The 17568-nt window shown below is 49.2% G+C and overlaps 5 protein-coding genes across 5 annotated transcripts; 4 read left to right on the top strand and 1 right to left on the bottom strand.

Moving 5' to 3' along the window:
* Nucleotides 1-108: 108 nt before the first annotated feature.
* Nucleotides 109-2089, top strand: PGRI_018400 (Phytanoyl-CoA dioxygenase; the record flags this gene model as incomplete). The annotated part of the gene is made up of 6 exons (XM_040789553.1): nt 109-457; nt 510-728; nt 785-981; nt 1406-1532; nt 1580-1793; nt 1840-2089. The coding sequence occupies 6 exons, from the start codon at nt 109-111 to the stop codon at nt 2087-2089; spliced, it is 1356 nt and encodes a 451-aa protein (XP_040646506.1).
* Nucleotides 2090-2537: 448 nt separating this feature from the next.
* Nucleotides 2538-4881, top strand: rfeF (uncharacterized protein; the record flags this gene model as incomplete). The annotated part of the gene is made up of 6 exons (XM_040789552.1): nt 2538-2543; nt 2606-2725; nt 2986-3354; nt 3449-4394; nt 4442-4509; nt 4564-4881. 6 exons carry the CDS (start codon nt 2538-2540, stop codon nt 4879-4881), a joined length of 1827 nt encoding a protein of 608 aa, XP_040646505.1.
* A 1110-nt stretch (nt 4882-5991) lies between these two features.
* On the top strand, nt 5992-10941 carry PGRI_018380 (aminophospholipid-translocating P4-type ATPase DNF3; the record flags this gene model as incomplete). Its single annotated transcript, XM_040789551.1, has 1 exon — nt 5992-10941. One exon carries the CDS (start codon nt 5992-5994, stop codon nt 10939-10941), a length of 4950 nt encoding a protein of 1649 aa, XP_040646504.1.
* Nucleotides 10942-11488: 547 nt separating this feature from the next.
* Nucleotides 11489-12490, bottom strand: PGRI_018370 (DUF563 domain protein; the record flags this gene model as incomplete). The annotated part of the gene is made up of 1 exon (XM_040789550.1): nt 11489-12490. The coding sequence occupies one exon, from the start codon at nt 12488-12490 to the stop codon at nt 11489-11491; it is 1002 nt and encodes a 333-aa protein (XP_040646503.1).
* Nucleotides 12491-14162: 1672 nt separating this feature from the next.
* On the top strand, nt 14163-15311 carry PGRI_018360 (agmatine deiminase family protein; the record flags this gene model as incomplete). The annotated part of the gene is made up of 1 exon (XM_040789549.1): nt 14163-15311. The coding sequence occupies one exon, from the start codon at nt 14163-14165 to the stop codon at nt 15309-15311; it is 1149 nt and encodes a 382-aa protein (XP_040646502.1).
* Nucleotides 15312-17568: the final 2257 nt, after the last annotated feature.

Here is a 17568-nt window from a genome sequence, read left to right as displayed (position 1 = left end):
TGAAGGGCGATATCTTCGGAATTTCATTACCTACTTCCTGATCTACAAAATGCAAGCTCCTGAGCCCCGAACGTTTCATGAAAGCATCTCTTCTGTGTTTCCACAAGAATGAATAATTATCATTACTCGCTCTCTGCTGAGCAGCTTCAGAGTTTCCACGAGGATGGATACCTCCTGATTCGTGGCTTTTTCACTTCCAAGGAATCGGAGCTACTGCGAGAATGGGCACAGGAAGTTCACGATCTTCCATGCACCCCTGACGTTCCCTGGATGCCTTATCAAGAGGTTAATGCTGAAGGCAAACGGGTACTGTGTCGCACTGAAAACTTTGCCAATTCGCATGTCGGATTTGATAGTTTCCTCCGAGGACAGCGCGCAACAAGCGTTCTACAACAGCTAGCCGGAGAGGAGATGTTTCTCTTCAAAGAAAAAATCAACTACAAGTTGGCGGGAAGTGGTAAGTGATGTCCACTTTATAGCCCTGACTCGATCACTCACCTGTCTGATAGGTGGTTTCGATCCTCATATCGATGCCAATGCCTACACCCATGTTAAAAACATCAAGCATTTGACTATCCTTGCAGCAGTCGATAGCATGAATGCAGCCAATGGAGGTCTGGAAGTGGTGAACGGTAGTCATCGAATGGATATTCCTCTCGGTGGAGATCGCTGCATTGCGTCGGGTTGGGTCGAAAGCAATGTATGGACACCGGCTGAGCTTGATTCAGGTATGCAAACTGAGAACCCCCCGATACTTTAATCACAGTTTTATTAATAAGGGAAGGTGATATCCTCATTTTTGGCTCGTACCTGGCCCACCGCAGTGGCGCGAATGTTAGCTCGAAAGACCGCCGTGCGATATATGCAACTTATAACTGTGCCGCCGAAGGTGATCTGCATGATAAGTACTATTCTGATCGACAAAAGCTCTGGCCTGCAACACACATGCGGGAAAGCGGAAAGTCATATGAGGAAGGTCGTGTGCGATATGCCTTTGGGTCCCCTATGTTAACTGTGGACTCTTAAGGTCATATCGGCCTGATCGGTGCAGACGAGGTATATAGTATGCTTAGTAGCAAGTAGAAGGCCAATTCCATATGAATTTAAGATGGTGAAACACTGACGTTGACATACCTCGACGCAAAATAATTAGAAAGTATCTGCCATTGAAATCAATTGGTCTGGTTCAGCCTTCAAATTCATGTGGACCACCGGCATGATCACCGAACACTTTAGTTTCGGTGCCCCAATTGGCCTGGAGTTGTAATAGAAGTGGTCTGCGTATATAAGGAGAACTTTCTTCCATCTCACCTCTTTCTCTTCGCTTTTTCATCTCTATAGATATTGACCTCTCCAACGCTTCTTCTACCCCGTTCCAAGAGTAACTCGGATTATGAATCAACAGTCAGCGAAAGAAAAAGCAGAGGCCTTGATCGGCGCTCTAGAAAAGTATGGCCAAGGTGACTACATCGGCGAGTCAATTAGCCAGTTGGAACATTGTCTGCAGGCAGCTCATCAGGCCCATAAAGCGAGTACGTATTGTTCTTACGATTTCTTACAGTTACTAACATTTTTCTAGATGCTCGTGATGAGTTGGTAATTGCAGCTTTATTGCATGACATCGGTCAAATCATTCCCCTAGAATCCACTAAGGAGGTACGCATGAACCTTCGCGAAAGCACGGAAAATGTCGGCCGGGTCGGCCATGAAGCCATCGGGGCATCATACCTTCATTCTCTTGGATTCAGCAAGACGGTGTGTCGCTTAGTAAATAGTCATGTCGCTGCGAAGAGGTACGTGATCTTGGTTGTCTTTTAAGCGCCCCGACTTACCATTTAGGTACCTTACTGCCGCTGACCAAAGATACTACGACTCTCTATCATCTGCCTCACAGAGATCGCTTGGGTTCCAAGGCGGCCCCTTCCAAGGTGCGGATCTTAAAAACTTCGACGAAGATCCCCTTCGAGACGATATGGTTTCACTTCGACTGTGGGATGATGCAGCCAAATTGGAGGGAATTGAGGCCGTAACACCCCGTGCTGGGACATATCTGGATATGATTATCACGCATTTGCTCCGTGAAACTTGAGGGAGTCGCGATGGATTGGTATCTGGTCACTAGTTTGATTAGAACTAGGTAGAGAAAAGACATTATGGTTTTCCTGCACTGTTCACCGAGTAATCAATCTGTGTTTCCGCCAAGGTGTGAAAGACTAAGGACCCTAGGCGCCCTCATAAAGCGGGGCACAGGAAAATCCCAATAGCAAATATGTGGTCTATATATTATTTATAGGGCTGCATAGATACAACCTTGTGACTTCATTGATAATACTTTAAGTTACTTTACTTGCTAGTCAATACAAGTGGGGGCCCAGGTATCCCGAGGTGCCTTGCGGTAGAGAGCTCAGCCTCAGTTGGGCTATTTAAGAGGGGCAACCTATCCACACTGGGCAACGTCATCAAACCTTGGAATTCTCTCGTGATACTCCAACTTTTGTGTCTTACTTCTTCGCCTCTTTTCCTCCTCAGTTTAAATCATGGGTGTAAGTCAGATTCCTCTTTCTACAGCTCCAAAGAATCTCCCAACCTGACCCTTCACCTTTAGTTTGCTCAGAAAATTGCCGCAGCTCAGAATAATCAAATGGCCAATAGTGGTTCATACGGAGGTGCACCTCCATCGGGATACACTGGGGGTCCTCCTGCATCATTGCAGGCTGGTGGATCGGTAAGTCATATGTCCATTGCTGCGCCTGTTTTTGCTATGACTCGCAGTTCGACGTCATAGAAAAAAGAAAAGAAAAAGAAAAACAAGTGCTAACGTACTCAGGGTCAACAGCAATATCAGGCTTATTCAGGATCCCCAGCCCCTCAGGGATCGGTAAGCCATATTTTTTTCCTAACCTTTTTGTGTTTTCCCCCACTTCTACGCTTTACCCCTCCACGGCCATCATTTTTCTGGAACAACCATGTCGGGACCTTACCAAGGATATCCATACGGCGGCTCATCTCAGCATCAGAACAATCCGTCATCTCCCTATTCCAGGCCTCCGCCATCCACCCCCTACCCCGCATCTCAGCCGCAATCTCAGGGCTATGGCCGCCCCCCTCCACCCCCACCACAAGGCCAGCCCTATGCATCCGCTAGTTCGCCCTACCCGGGTCAGCAACCGGGACAGCCTTATGCTTCTCCCAGTTCGCCCTACCCAGGACAGCATGGACAGCCGCCCTATTCTGGGCAACAGCAAGCTTCTCCACAAGCGTACCCTGGACAACAGCAATACCCTGGACAACAGCAATACCCTGGACAACAACCTTACCCTGGCCAGCAGCCGTCATATGTACAAAACACCCCTTGTCCTGCATCACTGCCTATTTCTGTGTTTTGTGTCTCGTTGCACTTTGGATTTTCATCGAATGCTTGTGGAAGAAAAATGCTAACGGAAAATAGAACCAGGCACCACCCTACCCTCAGGGAGCTCCATACCCCGGTGGCCAGGGCCGTCCTGGGCCCTCGCCTGGACCACCCAGTGGACCACCGCCAGGTCAGTATGGCGCACCAAGCGGACCCCCACCAGGCCAGTATGGAGCACCAAGTGGACCGCCACCAGGTCAATATGGCGCACCCGGTGGTGCCCCTCAGTCCGCAGCTCCCCCGGCTACCCCGCAACAGGTCGCAGCTTACCACTCACTTTTGAGTTCTACAATTGAAGAGAAGCGTCTCGGAAGTTTCTACCCCAAAGAACGACTGGACCGGCTTGTTCAGACGCTTGCCGCTGAAGCACCGGGTAAGCTCAACAGGCTGATTCATGAATGGGCCGTGCCCATGGAGGTTGCGACCGATGTCATGAAGCTCGCGCTTTTCGACGTGATTCTCTACGTTGATGATAGTGGTTCGATCGAATTCGAAGAGAAGGGACTCCGAAAGGATCAACTTAGACAGATTCTTGGCATTGTGGCTACTGCTGCATCAACCTTCGACCAGGATGGTATTTCTGTTCGGTTCATGAACTCCACTGAGAAGGGCGATGGCATTCGCAACGCGGATGATGTCGAACGTCTAGTTTCCCGAGTTCGTTTCTCGGGTCTGACCCCGCTGGGCACCAGCCTGAAGGCCAAGGTCATCGACCCGATGGTCGTCCAACCCGTTCGAGCCAATCGTCTCGAGAAGCCCGTGCTGATTATCACCATCACTGATGGACAACCTGCCGGAGAGCCTCACGATACCGTGGGTAATACTATTCGTTATGCTGTGGCGGAGACTTCTCAGACCCATTATGGCCCTGGCGCTGTATCCTTCCAGTTCTCACAGGTGGGAACCGATCAGCGGGCTCGCGACTTCTTGTCTTCTCTAGACGAGGACCCTCATATTGGCCGCCTGATTGACTGTACCTCCAGTAAGTTCCATGTGGGGTTCATAGTGGATCTAGCTAACATGTTCTAGACTTTGAGGTTGAGCAGGATGAAATGTCCCGTGCTAACCCACCAGTGCACCTTACTCGTGAACTTTGGGTAAGTTTTTTTTAACACATCCTCACGTAGTATTTGAACTGACTGTCTATGTAGTGTGCCAAACTGATGCTTGGCGCTATTGATTCTTCTTACGACACCAAGGATGAGCGAGAGAGCCAACGTCGTGGACCGCCTCAGCCGACCGGTCAATATGGAGGAGGTTACGGCCAACCTCAGGGCCAAGCTCCTCAGGGGCAAGCTCCTCCGTATGGACCGCCCCCTGGTGCTCCTCCTGGTTATGGTTCCCAGTCTGGATACCCTCAAGGCCAATACCAACAGCCTCCCCAGCCTCCGTACCAGGGTTCACAGGGTGGATATGGTCAGCCACAGTATCCGCCACAGGGCTCTGGCCAGTATGGGCCACGTTACTGAATGTGACGTCACAAATGATTTTTGCCATGCGGTTTTGAGAGTTGTGGTTGGAGATGTTTACTCCACGTAGTTTTTTTTTCGAATGGTTCGAACCTAACATTCTAAGAATATTCAAATTGTTCTCTGTTTCCTTTTTTTTTTAAACTGGGTATGGGCCCTTGACAGGTGCCAAGGCTACACTAAAATCAGTCCACGGGTTCGGTTGAAAGGTGAAACCTGTATACAACATACGCACTTGGATACACGCGGCATATATAAACTTACATGTACGGAGTATTAAAAGAGAAAAAAAAAAAAGTTACATATGTTGTACTCCGTAAGTACCCCATACATATGTTCCAGTTTGACATCTGCAATAGGGCTGGAGGGTCCAAGGGAATGTTAGGTTGACCAATAACAAGGCAGATAGATCTGGATCCGGGCCCATGTTTCGCCTCAAAAACGTCTTGATTCGGTGATTCTTAAATTAACTTGGGGGGACTGTTGCCTGGAGGCGGATATTGTATGGTTGCATACGCGTTTGCCCAAACATCAGCTATGGACGGTTTTGACCATTGGTCCTGAAGACGTTTTTGACATTTAGGATTTTCCACTTGCGCCATTTTTATTTTATATCTCTACCTATAATATACCTTTATATAGAGTATTCGAGATCTATATCCTAGGATATCGCCAGTTGGAACACTAGGCCGTTTTTGGTATCCTTTCCCAAACCTGTGGACTTGGTCTTGGCTATTCCTCTCTCTCTCTTCTCTCTGGGTTTTTAGTCTCTTTTAGTCTCTTAATCTCTTCCTTTGGCCTCTCTTTCTTTTCTCCATAAGACATAATCATTGCGCCCTTCATTTATATCCTTGCGTCAGACGGGAGTACTATCGTTTACTCAACCCTCGCAACACCTTCGTTTTACGACAGGGGATCTCGTCACCCCCGCTGTGAAAGAACAGCGGAAGAAATGACTGTTTAATCAGTTGAAATCGAATACTTCGATCTACCCTGAGTGGGAACGCTAGCAGAGGAAAGATTTGAAAATCTCGGAGGTAAAAAAAAAAAAAGAAAATACCGAGATCGTCGGTATCTGTCCCGCGCACTCGTGCCAGGAATTCGACTGTCATGTCCCTCAACGATAAACCTACAGAACCTACAGAGGGCACCCAACCCGACCAGAGCGATGTTCTACGACGCCCGTCTCTTGTATCCTCGCGAACTCTCTCCGACTCCGGGCGGCGGATCTCCTCCCAACATGTGCGCTTCTCAACCGATCTCGATCGCGAGTCCGTCGAGGAACAACGACAGACAAACTGGGACCAACGCCCCAATTCCCGCGGCCTGACCATCGAAACGGCGCTGGCGCCTCCATCTGTTCGACCCGCCCACTCACCCACCTCTCCGCTCTCGCCTACCAATGCGACCCAGAACGCTACCCTCTCCCCGCCTGCTGAGTCCGCCGGTCGGTCTCGGTCGCGAAATCGTGGATACTCGCTCCGTCGCAGCATATTCAATAAGACCATCAACTCGACGGAGACAAATGATGTTGCCCTGGCTGAGCTGGGTGAGGTCAAAGAACCCTCTTCGGACGTGACTCCTGCCCAGGCCCCGCCTACTGAACCGCTCACGGCTGCCGATGAGAAGCATGCTCTGAGTGTCGCGCCCACGGCGACGCTCGACTCGACTCATAAGGATGGTGCCTCCCCTTACGTATCCTTCGATCCGTCGGAAAGAACCCTCAAGGAGCAGTTCTCTGTGTCTGTAGCCCACGATAAATGGCGCCAGCAAAAGGCGACAGCCGCAGTGGCTGTCGCGCGTTTTGAGGCTGTTATGACGTCCATCCAGAAATTTATTCTGCGCATCAAGGATATTCCACCTACTAAGGATGGGCGCCACATTGACTTGAATCCGTCTATGGTAGGTTCCATGATTGATGAGCGCACCGAGAAGCCTTACATCGGTAATTACATCCGTTCTAGTCGTTACAGTCTCTGGAGTTTCTTCCCTCGTCAATTCTTCGCTCAATTCACCAAAGTCGCCAATTTCTACTTCTTGATCGTCGCCATCCTACAGATGATTCCCGGCTTGAGTACAACTGGAACATACACAACCATCGTTCCGCTTTTGATCTTCGTTGGTATCTCAATGGGCAAGGAAGGATTTGATGACTATCGTCGGTATCGCTTGGACAAGGAAGAGAACAATCGGGATGCTTGGGTGCTTCGTCCAGGTCATGGGACAGTCCAGGATGGCGCCTCCGTGATAAGCAACGCTCAAGATTGGCAGCGGATCAAGTGTGAGGAAATTCGTGTTGGGGACGTCATTAAACTTGAACGCGACCACCCGATCCCCGCTGATATTGCTCTCCTTCATGCCAGCGGACCCAATGGCGTCGCTTACATCGAGACCATGGCGCTTGACGGTGAGACAAACTTGAAAAATAAGCAGCCGTGTCAGCCTGTCTCCAAGGTGTGCTCGACTGTGGAAGACATCAACAGCAACTCCTTGCACTTTGTCGTTGAGGACCCCAACTTGGATCTCTATAAGTTCGACGGTCACGTCAGTGTCAATGGACAGGAGAGACTGCCCTTGACCAACAACGAGATCGTTTACCGTGGCAGTATCCTTCGCAATACCGATCGCGCTCTTGGTATGGTGATCTATACTGGCGAGGAGTGCAAGATTCGAATGAACGCCAACAAGAACCCACGAATCAAGAAGCCTGCTCTGCAGGACAAGGTCAACCGTGTGGTTATGCTTATTGTGGTTCTGGTCGTTATCCTGGCTGTTGTCTGCACCGTGGCTTACAAGTTTTGGTCACAGGACGTAGAGAAACGTTCTTGGTACCTTGAAAACGCTAGTGTCTCGTACGGCCCGATTTTCACTTCGTTCCTGATCATGTTTAACACCATGATTCCCATCTCCCTGTATGTGAGTATGGAAATCGTTAAAGTTGCCCAGATGCTGCTCTTGAACGATATCGATATGTACGATCCCGAAACCGACACCCCGCTTGAGGCGCGCACATCCACGATCAACGAGGAGCTCGGCCAAGTTAGCTACATCTTCTCCGACAAGACCGGTACTCTGACAAATAACTCTATGCGCTTCCGCAAGATGAGTGTGGCTGGAACCGCCTGGTTGCACGATACAGACCTCCAGGAGGAGGCTGCTCGTGAAGGAGACCACACCAAGTTGATGCACAAGAAACGGAGAGTAAAGGGGAAAAAGGCGATGGGCCGCAAGTCGAATGTTTCCGAGGCTCAGATGCCCCGTCCATCGAATGTTTCTGGGCCCCTTGATGCTCTCCGTCAGCATGGTCGTTCGGCTACTACATACCGCACTGAGGAGATGCTCGAATACATTCAGCGCAAGCCGTACACCATCTTTGCCCGAAAGGCCAAACTGTTCATTCTGTCCATGGCCCTGTGTCACACTTGTATTCCCGAAGAAGACAAGAACGGAAAAACAACTTTCCAGGCTTCCTCTCCCGATGAGTTAGCTCTTGTTCTTGCAGCCCAGGAACTCGGATTTCTCGTCGTGGATCGCCAAGCAAACAAGTTGACCATCCGCACTCGACCCAACGGACCGGACGAAGCCACCACCGACGAAGTCTACGAGATTATGGACGTGATCGAATTCTCAAGCGCGCGAAAGCGTATGTCGGTAGTTGTTCGAATGCCCGACCAGCGCATTTGCCTATTCTGCAAAGGTGCCGACACTACGCTGATGCGTCTCCTAAAGCAAGCCGATCTGGCGCGTGAGAAGGCGAATGAGATTGAGCGCCGTGCAAGCAGACGCAAGAACGCCGAAATGAACCAGGTCATTCGACGTAACAGTGAGCACCACAGCCGGAAGAACAGTATGGCTCGGAGCAGTATGACCCGGCCTAGCTTCACCCGTCAGCGCTCGTCGATTACTGGGCAACAGGGTTCAGCTCTTCGGGCCAGTATCGATGTTTGGCTGCGCGATCGGGAGACAGATGGTGGTATGCGGAACAGAGAGGCTGATAGCGAGTACTACAGCCCTCGGCCTTCGGCGCAGATGGGTAGACCCTCAGCTGCGATCTCGGATTCTGGTAGTTCTACGAATGGCGAAGATGATGAGGAGGATCTCGTCGAGGAGGCACTGGTTGTCAACGAGGCCGCTATTTTCGAGCGCTGCTTCCAGCATCTAAATGACTTTGCCACTGACGGCCTTCGGACTTTGTTGTATGGCCACCGATTCTTGGATGAAGCGACCTACACGAACTGGAAAATTGCCTACCATGAGGCTTGCACTAGCCTCGTTGACAGGCAGCAAAAGATTGAGGATGCAGGCGAGCAGATTGAACAGCAGCTGGAACTTACTGGCGCTACTGCGATTGAGGACAAACTGCAAAAGGGCGTGCCAGAGGCTATTGAAAAACTGCGACGAGCCAATATCAAGATGTGGATGTTGACTGGTGATAAGCGGGAGACTGCTATCAATGTCGGCCACTCGTGTCGTCTTGTCAAGGAGTACTCGACACTGACTGTCTTGGATCAAGAGAATGGCGACGTTGAGCAAACGATCGTAGACCTTATCGGCGAGATTACCGGCGCTCGCGTGGCACATTCTGTGGTCGTGGTTGATGGTCAGACGCTGTCCACGATCGAAGCGAATGAGGTAGTGCGTGAACGATTCTTCCAATTGGCTGTCAAGGCAGACTCGGTCATCTGCTGCCGAGCGAGTCCGAAGCAAAAAGCGTTCTTGGTGAAATCAATCCGCAAACAGCTCACCGACGCAATAACGCTTGCTATTGGAGACGGCGCCAACGATATCGCCATGATCCAAGAGGCCCATGTGGGTATTGGAATCACTGGAAAGGAGGGATTGCAAGCAGCACGCATCTCGGACTACTCGATCGCGCAGTTCCGCTTCCTGCTCAAGTTGCTTCTTGTGCATGGCCGATGGAACTATATGCGTGCTTGCAAATATACACTTGGCACGTTCTGGAAGGAAATGGTGTTCTACCTGACTCAAGCGCTGTACCAGCGCTGGAACGGCTACACTGGCACTAGTTTGTACGAGCCGTGGAGTTTGAGTATGTTCAACACTTTGTTCACCTCGCTCGCTGTGATCTTCTTGGGTATCTTCACCAAAGACCTCTCAGCATCGACACTGCTAGCCGTGCCGGAGCTCTACACCAAGGGTCAAAGGCACGGCGGCTTCAATATCAAGCTTTATCTGGGATGGTCCTTCATGGCGACCTGCGAAGCAGTGATAATTTTCTTCACGATGTGGAGCCTCTTCGGTCTCGCAAGAATCAACCCCAGCGACAACGATATCTTCTCCATGGGCCTACTCACCTTCTCCGCGTGCATCATCGTCATCAACGTCAAGCTCCAAGCCCTGGAAGTCCACAACAAAACCTACATGTCGCTAGCTGTGATAATCATCTCCGTCGGCGGCTGGTTCATGTGGGACCTCATTCTCGACCGCGAATACACAATGGAATCCGGAAAAGGTATCTACTTCCTCCCTTCCAACTTCATCCATCACTCCGGCCACAACCTCCTCTTCTGGGCCGTCCTCCTTCTCTCCGTCTCGGCAGTCCTCCTCTTCGAATTCACCGTCTCAACCCTCCGCGCCTTATTCTTCCCAACAGACGTCGACATCTTCCAAGAATATGAACAAGACCTCGACATCCGCAGGCGCTTCGAAGAGGCTGCCGCCTCAGAACTCCAGCAGGGCTGGGACCACGGCACCAAGAGATCAAGCTTGGAGATCGCCCGCGAAAACGCCGAGCTCGCCGAGATCGACGCCCGCGAACGCCAGGTCCGCGAGCTCCTCGCCCGCCCCCGCGTCATGGACACCAAGCCTGAAGCCAAGGAACTCGAGATCGATGGGTTCACCAGCGCCAGCGCGACGGCCAGTCACAGCAGCAGCGTGCCGAGTCGCGATGCTGCGAATGTCGCTGATGCGGAGACAGACCGTGGTCGCCAGTCTGGCCTCCTCTGTCCCGAAGACGCTACCGGCCGTCGTCGCTCCGTTGAAATCCAAGAGCTCTTCAGTAAAGGCTATGGTGCTGTGCGTAAGGGCCAGCTCAAATGATTCAAGATTTGATTTGTAAATGTATGACGTGACCCGTCTTTTCCCTTCCTTTCTGTTATTTTCATTTTCACTCTCTTCCATAGCGGTTACATACGTGTCCATTCCCTTATCATATCCCCTCGGGCATCCAAAGGCGTTTGATATGGGTTCCCACTTTGTCTTTCCTTTTTCGCTGTTCGGTCTGTTGCACAGTCGGCCGTCAGTTCAAGATACCCCGACTCATTGTTGGCAGTCTGACTTTTCGCGTTACATATCGGGTTCTTTTGCATACGTGTGATTCCCCCTTGCCGTCGTGGTTCAGTACATATTTCTTACCGCGCCGAGTTATTTTTAATTTACAGATTTGACATCCGTTTCTGCTCTTGTAGTTTTCTTTATATGGTATTAGTGGGTTAGGTGGCTACTACGGAGGTCATATAAGGACTCACCTAGGCACATATATGCCTGCTACAAATTCCGTGATTCGATGTATAGCTCGGGACAAGAGCTATTCAACTGTTGTATGTATATGTTCGTTATATTCATTTCATTGGCCGTTATCATGACTTCATGCACTCTTATTATACAAATTTTTCAAAGCAATATTCAGAACATCGGCAAATGACTCCCTATTCAAAGAGACTGACTCTTGATGCCAATCCACCTTGGGAGAGGTATCCGATCTCTTCGAGGAATGAACACTGAAATATGAATGATCCAACAGAGAAGCTAGGTTTTCAAATACCCTAATATCAACCTGCGCGGGAAGAATCTCAACAACAGTCGACCGCGGAGGTAGGAACATCGCATGTGTCAAACCAGCCCCATGGACCCCAACCAGAATATCCGTCTGCTGCGTAACTTGCAATTGTTCTTCGAACGAAATTGTTTCAAAATCAACTTCCTGGATTATAACGTTCGGAAAAGAAGACTTGACATCTTCAAGGTATTCAGTGTGGTTGAGTAGGATGCGGGTCTTCATGCGGTCGATGAAAGTTACTGTTATCTCGCTACCCTGGCGCGGCTGGACTGGAATTTCGTAGTGATCCAAGACTCGGCGTGAGAACTTGCGCAGAAGCGCCGAGGTATTACATGAAGCACCATCCCGTGAGTAATCGGTCTGCCAAAGGGGGTTGCTTCCACCCGCGAGCGGGAGAATGATGTTCTCAAAGCTTGTCGGGGACAGGTCTTTGAGACGTCGTATTGGTTGATTTGTGAAGATCGACCACAAATCGGAGAATGGGCCGTCCGTGTGATCGTCAAGCAGGACGACTTGAGTATTAGAAATATTGGGGGTGGTAGAAAATGGCGAATCGGATGTTTGGCCCATTTGGAGTACGTTCAATGTTAGGGATGTAGAAAAGATCTCTAGTAGGCAATGCCATAAGTTGGATGATCCCTCTCGCTTGATCAATATCGTATATTTAGGTGTTTTTGACTCGTTTGGCTCAAGGGTTTCGCCAAGCTCGACCCAGTTATCCATAATGACGCGCGGGCCGGTGTCGAACATGTATTTTGGGAATGTGCCATATTCGGGGACGAGGAAGGGTAGCTGTAAATCAGGGAGCATGTCGAGTGCACAGCCTAGATGGAATTTGGCTGTGGTGGGATCGAAAATTGCGTTACGGGCGATGCATAATGAATCAACACGTCCCTTGACGGTTTCACTGTGCAGGCACGTAATATTGGATGGCGAGTCTGCGGTGCAGTACTCTGTAATGGAGTTGTGGAAGTTTTCAAGGTACCGAGTACCGAAACGATTGTCACAAAATATTGACTCTTCTGTTGATGATAGGCAGTCCTGGGGGAGGTTGGGCCTTGGTTCGTGGGCCGGTAATACCGAAGAGTGGGTTGTAGGACTTAAGATGTTAGAGCACTCATTCAGCTTGATGGGAACGGGGAGAAAGTGTGCTTTAGGAGGATCATCGGCGCAGTGTATGCACCCTGGGATGCTATCACTGATGAGCCAGACGAAGATAATTAGGGAAGCACTCGTTATAATTCTCAATGGCCATGATGCACGCCTATATCCCATCATGGCCAATATTTCATAACGAGAGCCACATAACAAACATTGGTATATGGAAGAAGATGTAGTTAAATTTGCCCAGATGAGTCCATGGGCCTCTAATATTGAATATTACCCAAATCCTTTAAATAGAAATCCTAGGTATGGATTGAATACCTTTGGGTATATTTTGGGCGATAGCATGGACCAGTCATATCTAGAAAGACAACAAATCCGCCATCTCATAGTTCTGCCAAGTTCAAAAACATTGAATACGAAAGGACATTGGAGGCTGAAAGTGTCCTGAAAGTGTACCGGTTCTTTGTTCCGAAAAAAGAACAACTAGGCCCCTTGCAGTTAAAGCAACGTCTGATCTATCTATCTGGTTAGGCCTATCCGACACCAAAGCGACGGGTCTCGGATCTTTTGTTGTCGCGCGGGGGCTGTATCAAGTTTAGTTACTTAACCTAATACGAGTGCCCGCATATACAACACGTCAGTTCTTTGAATGTATCTCCGGAAAACATCAATAAGAGCGAGGATAATGATGTTTATTCTTGACTATTAACTCTGAGAAATTGGGAATTGATATGTTTGAGGGAGAAACTGCACCGAAAGTAAAGAACTCGACAGTATTCCAAAGTTGCGGTCAGCGAGTCAGAGACACGAGGGGCGTGGCAACAAACATTGGAAGCTGAATTATATTTTCTGACTTCAAATGGTCTTGACTTGAGATGAACTCAATTCCCTTTGATTTGCACCAATAATTGGTTGCTTTGGTTGATTGGTTTCAGCCTAACTCCTATGACGGACGTGTTATTAGCACTACGGACTACGGACTTTATTCTAATGTGCCAAGAAGGCCAGAGCCCCGAGCTAAATGACATTGCTAATGGTGATGGCCTTAGGTCTTATTAGGCATCAAGCATGCCTGGCTTATCCCTAAATAGGTTTTCTTTATGCAATCCATCATACCCAAGGAGTACATATGACACAAATGCGTTGAAGTTCAATGCGTTTTTCAAAGGCATGTTATATCTGTCTTTTGCACACTCACCTTCCCTCGATGTCAAAACACTGGAGCCTTGACCGGAAAGCATAGCCAGAGCAAGTTGCGGACTTAAGTCCGCTTGACTCATTATAAAAGTGCCCTTCACAGTTATGGAGAACTACAATCTTTTTCAGATCGTAAAGCCCCGCTCTTCCGCTCAGAGGCCTCAACAAAGCGTTCAACATGGCGATTAACTTAGCCAAAGCTGGGAGGTTTCGGTATCCAAGCGAAACATCTCGCCACGCAGCAACTATATTGAGTTTTCCATCTATCTACTCCATTGCCACAGCATATTATGACAGCGCGTGCTTCGAGATTGCTAGTCTAGCCTCTGCAATCTCCGCATTTGAGCCTGTCCGCCTATTTGCACGACCAGAAGATGTCCAGAGAGCCCAGGCTCTGGTGGAACAAGCCAATACCAAATACCCCAGTAATATGTCCAACATATCAATCATTCCATTTTTAACCAATCACCTATGGGCTCGTGATACAGGCCCCGTCTATGTCGAACCACTTGACGCTAGCGACCAGCCAGGGCGATTTGCGATCAATTTCCGGTTTAGCGAATGGGGACGCAAAGGTGCCATCGGTCTTGATGACCGTGCCTGTGACGGGCTCGACTGGCCAGTCATGCAGACAGCGCAGCTTGAAGAAAATGCGACTTTTGCGCAGCGTGTTATTGAATATGATCAATCGCCATCTCCAGTCACACGCATCGAATCCAAGGTCTGCCTCGAAGGGGGCGCGCTAGTTGTGGATGGTGACGGGACGCTATTAGCTACAGAGAGCAGCATTCTCAATGAGAATCGCAACCCTGGGATGTCACGCTCAGAGGTCGAGGAGGAGCTAAAGCGTTTACTAGGAATTGAGAAGATTATCTGGTTTCCTGGTTCCAAAGGCCTTGACGTTACAGATGTCCACGCTGATGCCGAGGTCACCTTCATTCGACCGGGTGTCGTGGTTCTTTGTCGACCGCATCCAAGCGCACCAAAGGCATGGATAGACGTCTATGAGGAGATTCGAGACATTTTGCAAACTACGTTGGATGCAAGGGGACGCACTTTCGAGGTTCATATTGTCGATGAGCCTGATCCCAAGGTCTTTGGCAATCTAGCTTATGACGAACCTGCAACCAACTACGTTAACAGTTATTTTGTCAACGGGGGTTTGATTCTTCCACAATTTGGAGATGTCCAGCGGGATCAAGAAGCACTTGCTCTCTTCCGGGCCTTGTGTCCAAATCGTGTGGTGCAGCCGGTCCATGTCACCGGGCTGGCGCTTGCGGGGGGTGTTATTCACTGTGCAACGCAGCCAGTCCTTGCAAGTGAATAGCGTGAAGGGTGACTTGTACGATCATATTACGTGGCAAGCCTTGTTTGCAGCTTCCGAAGTAGATATTCTTGCCTCAATTGATAACTCCCCGTCTCGACATACTCACAATAACAGAAAGGTAACGAAAGTGAATAATACAAGTGCACTAATAGGATCGATAACAGGTCCAAGTTGCTGAAAGCACCTCATGTATAGTAGGGACTTGTGTAAAGTTGAAACAGTATGGACAGAGGTCTAGCCAACTGCGTCTTGGGTTGGAGAACGCCATTAGTTGGCCTGATAAATAAGGCCATAATCACTTTTTGTGATTCACAGAAATTGAAGACATCAGTTAAAATCCATCTCGATAGAAGAAAAATAAGTTGGCAATGGGTATCGCCACGTGGCGTTATCCCCGGACCTCTTTTGACTTTTGCTGACTTTCTCCTCCACCGTCGACTTACTTGGAAAAATACCTTTTTTCTTGTCACTCGAGGATATGCCGGCAGGTTTGTGAAACATACGACCGAGAAGATACAGTTCTAACGATCACTAGGCCCGGCTTGTATAACATGCCGTGAAAAGTGTCGTAAATGCGACCGCGCAAAACCCGTTTGTCAAAGATGCGTCACCAAAGGCCTTGAGTGCAAAGGATACCCGGATAAGTTCCGCTTTGCGGGCATAGCAACCCGGGGCAAGTGGAAAAACCGCGCGGTCCCTGCTGTAAGCCGTGACCATGCTGTCCCAAATCGGCTAGGCATCAGAACCGATCATTCAGATGTCAGCCATGAGGACTCTGGTCAGCAGAATTCAAGTGCTTTGGCCTGCGAGGACCAGAATATCGAACCACTGCCAATTCTCGATCATCCCTGGCCACAGCCAGCAGGGCGAGATGTGGAATTGGACGATTTATTGATGCTAGAACGGACGGAAATGTTGTTAAAACATTGTGTGTTTACTCTATCCTAGATGTCAAACACTTTACTAACTCAACCATTTCCAGATGACAAGATCATATGTCCACATCAAATCGCGCTTCCAGCTGCTGACATGGACAACCCTTACCAGTTTTATGTTTTACCTCTGGCATACGAACATATAAGCCTGTTGTATGCGGTGCTAGGTCTTTCTGCATGCCACATTGGAATAACCAAAGAAGATGTATATTTGCGAGATACACTGGCTGTTGAGTATCGACTCAGAGCTATACGCTGTCTTGGAGAAACTCTCCGAAAAACGATATCTAGCGAACTGGATGCAAATGAACGCGATGGGATTTTCGTTACTATCCAGATACTGTTACTCCAGGATGTAAGTCGCCAATCTTGCATACTATCCGATATATCCAAGAAACTAATGGCCGAATTTGAATGAAGATCTTTGAATCGGGCATCTCCACTCATGGAGTTCATATTACAGGTGCACTATCAATTTGCAACCAGTTGCGCTTGTGTAATACACTATCCACAGAGAATGAACGAACTATCTTTTTCTTGGGCAATCTAGCATGGCAAGTGATTTTATACCGTTCTTGGGTATAGCCCCAGTTCTGACGCATTTCCTATCAGGCTAGACATCATTCGCTCATTTGCAGATCCACAAAGGCTATGTTTCTCCCGGGAGCTTCGTGAGGCCGTGGCCACTTTGAGCGACTTAAAGTTCGAGCGAGTCAATGGCTGTCCACGCGAAATGTTTCTGGTCATGGGAAATGTTATAGAACATGCCAAGGCGCATGCCATGGGCACGATAACAACACCAGAATACGAGCGACTCCTCCATGCTTGCCGGAATGAAATCTACTCATGGCGTCTAAAAACTGAGAGCTATCCGAACGATAATCCCCGCTGGCATGCAGTTGCCGAGGCATTCCGTCACGCATGCATACTGCATACATCTCGCTTGTTGGATGTCAACCAACCAGCTGAAGCGCCCATGATACAAAATTCCGTGACAGCGATTTTAGACTCATTAGCGAATATTCCTGCAGACTGCCGTCTGATCGAGTTAATGGTCATGCCGCTTTTTTTGGCTGGTGCCGATTCTTTGTCTCAGTTCGCTCGGCACTATATCCTGCTGCGATTCGACCATATCAGAGATCATGGTGGGGTGAGTAATTCCACGTCGGTCTCTCTGCTCAAATCTGTTTGGGATGCTCGAGGTCGACAGGCCAAACATGACAACAGCAATATTTCATGGGTGTGGTTTGTGAGTTGCCCTATGAAGTGTTTACTTGATCTTGGCTAACTTCTGCAGACTCGCGACGCGGAATCGGAGCGGC

This window comes from Penicillium griseofulvum, assembly GCF_001561935.1.
Source record: "Penicillium griseofulvum strain PG3 chromosome Unknown contig_80, whole genome shotgun sequence".
NCBI classification, from domain to species: domain Eukaryota; kingdom Fungi; phylum Ascomycota; class Eurotiomycetes; order Eurotiales; family Aspergillaceae; genus Penicillium; species Penicillium griseofulvum.
Note: the sequence above shows the minus strand (reverse complement) of the source record. Positions and strands in the feature narration are given on the sequence as shown.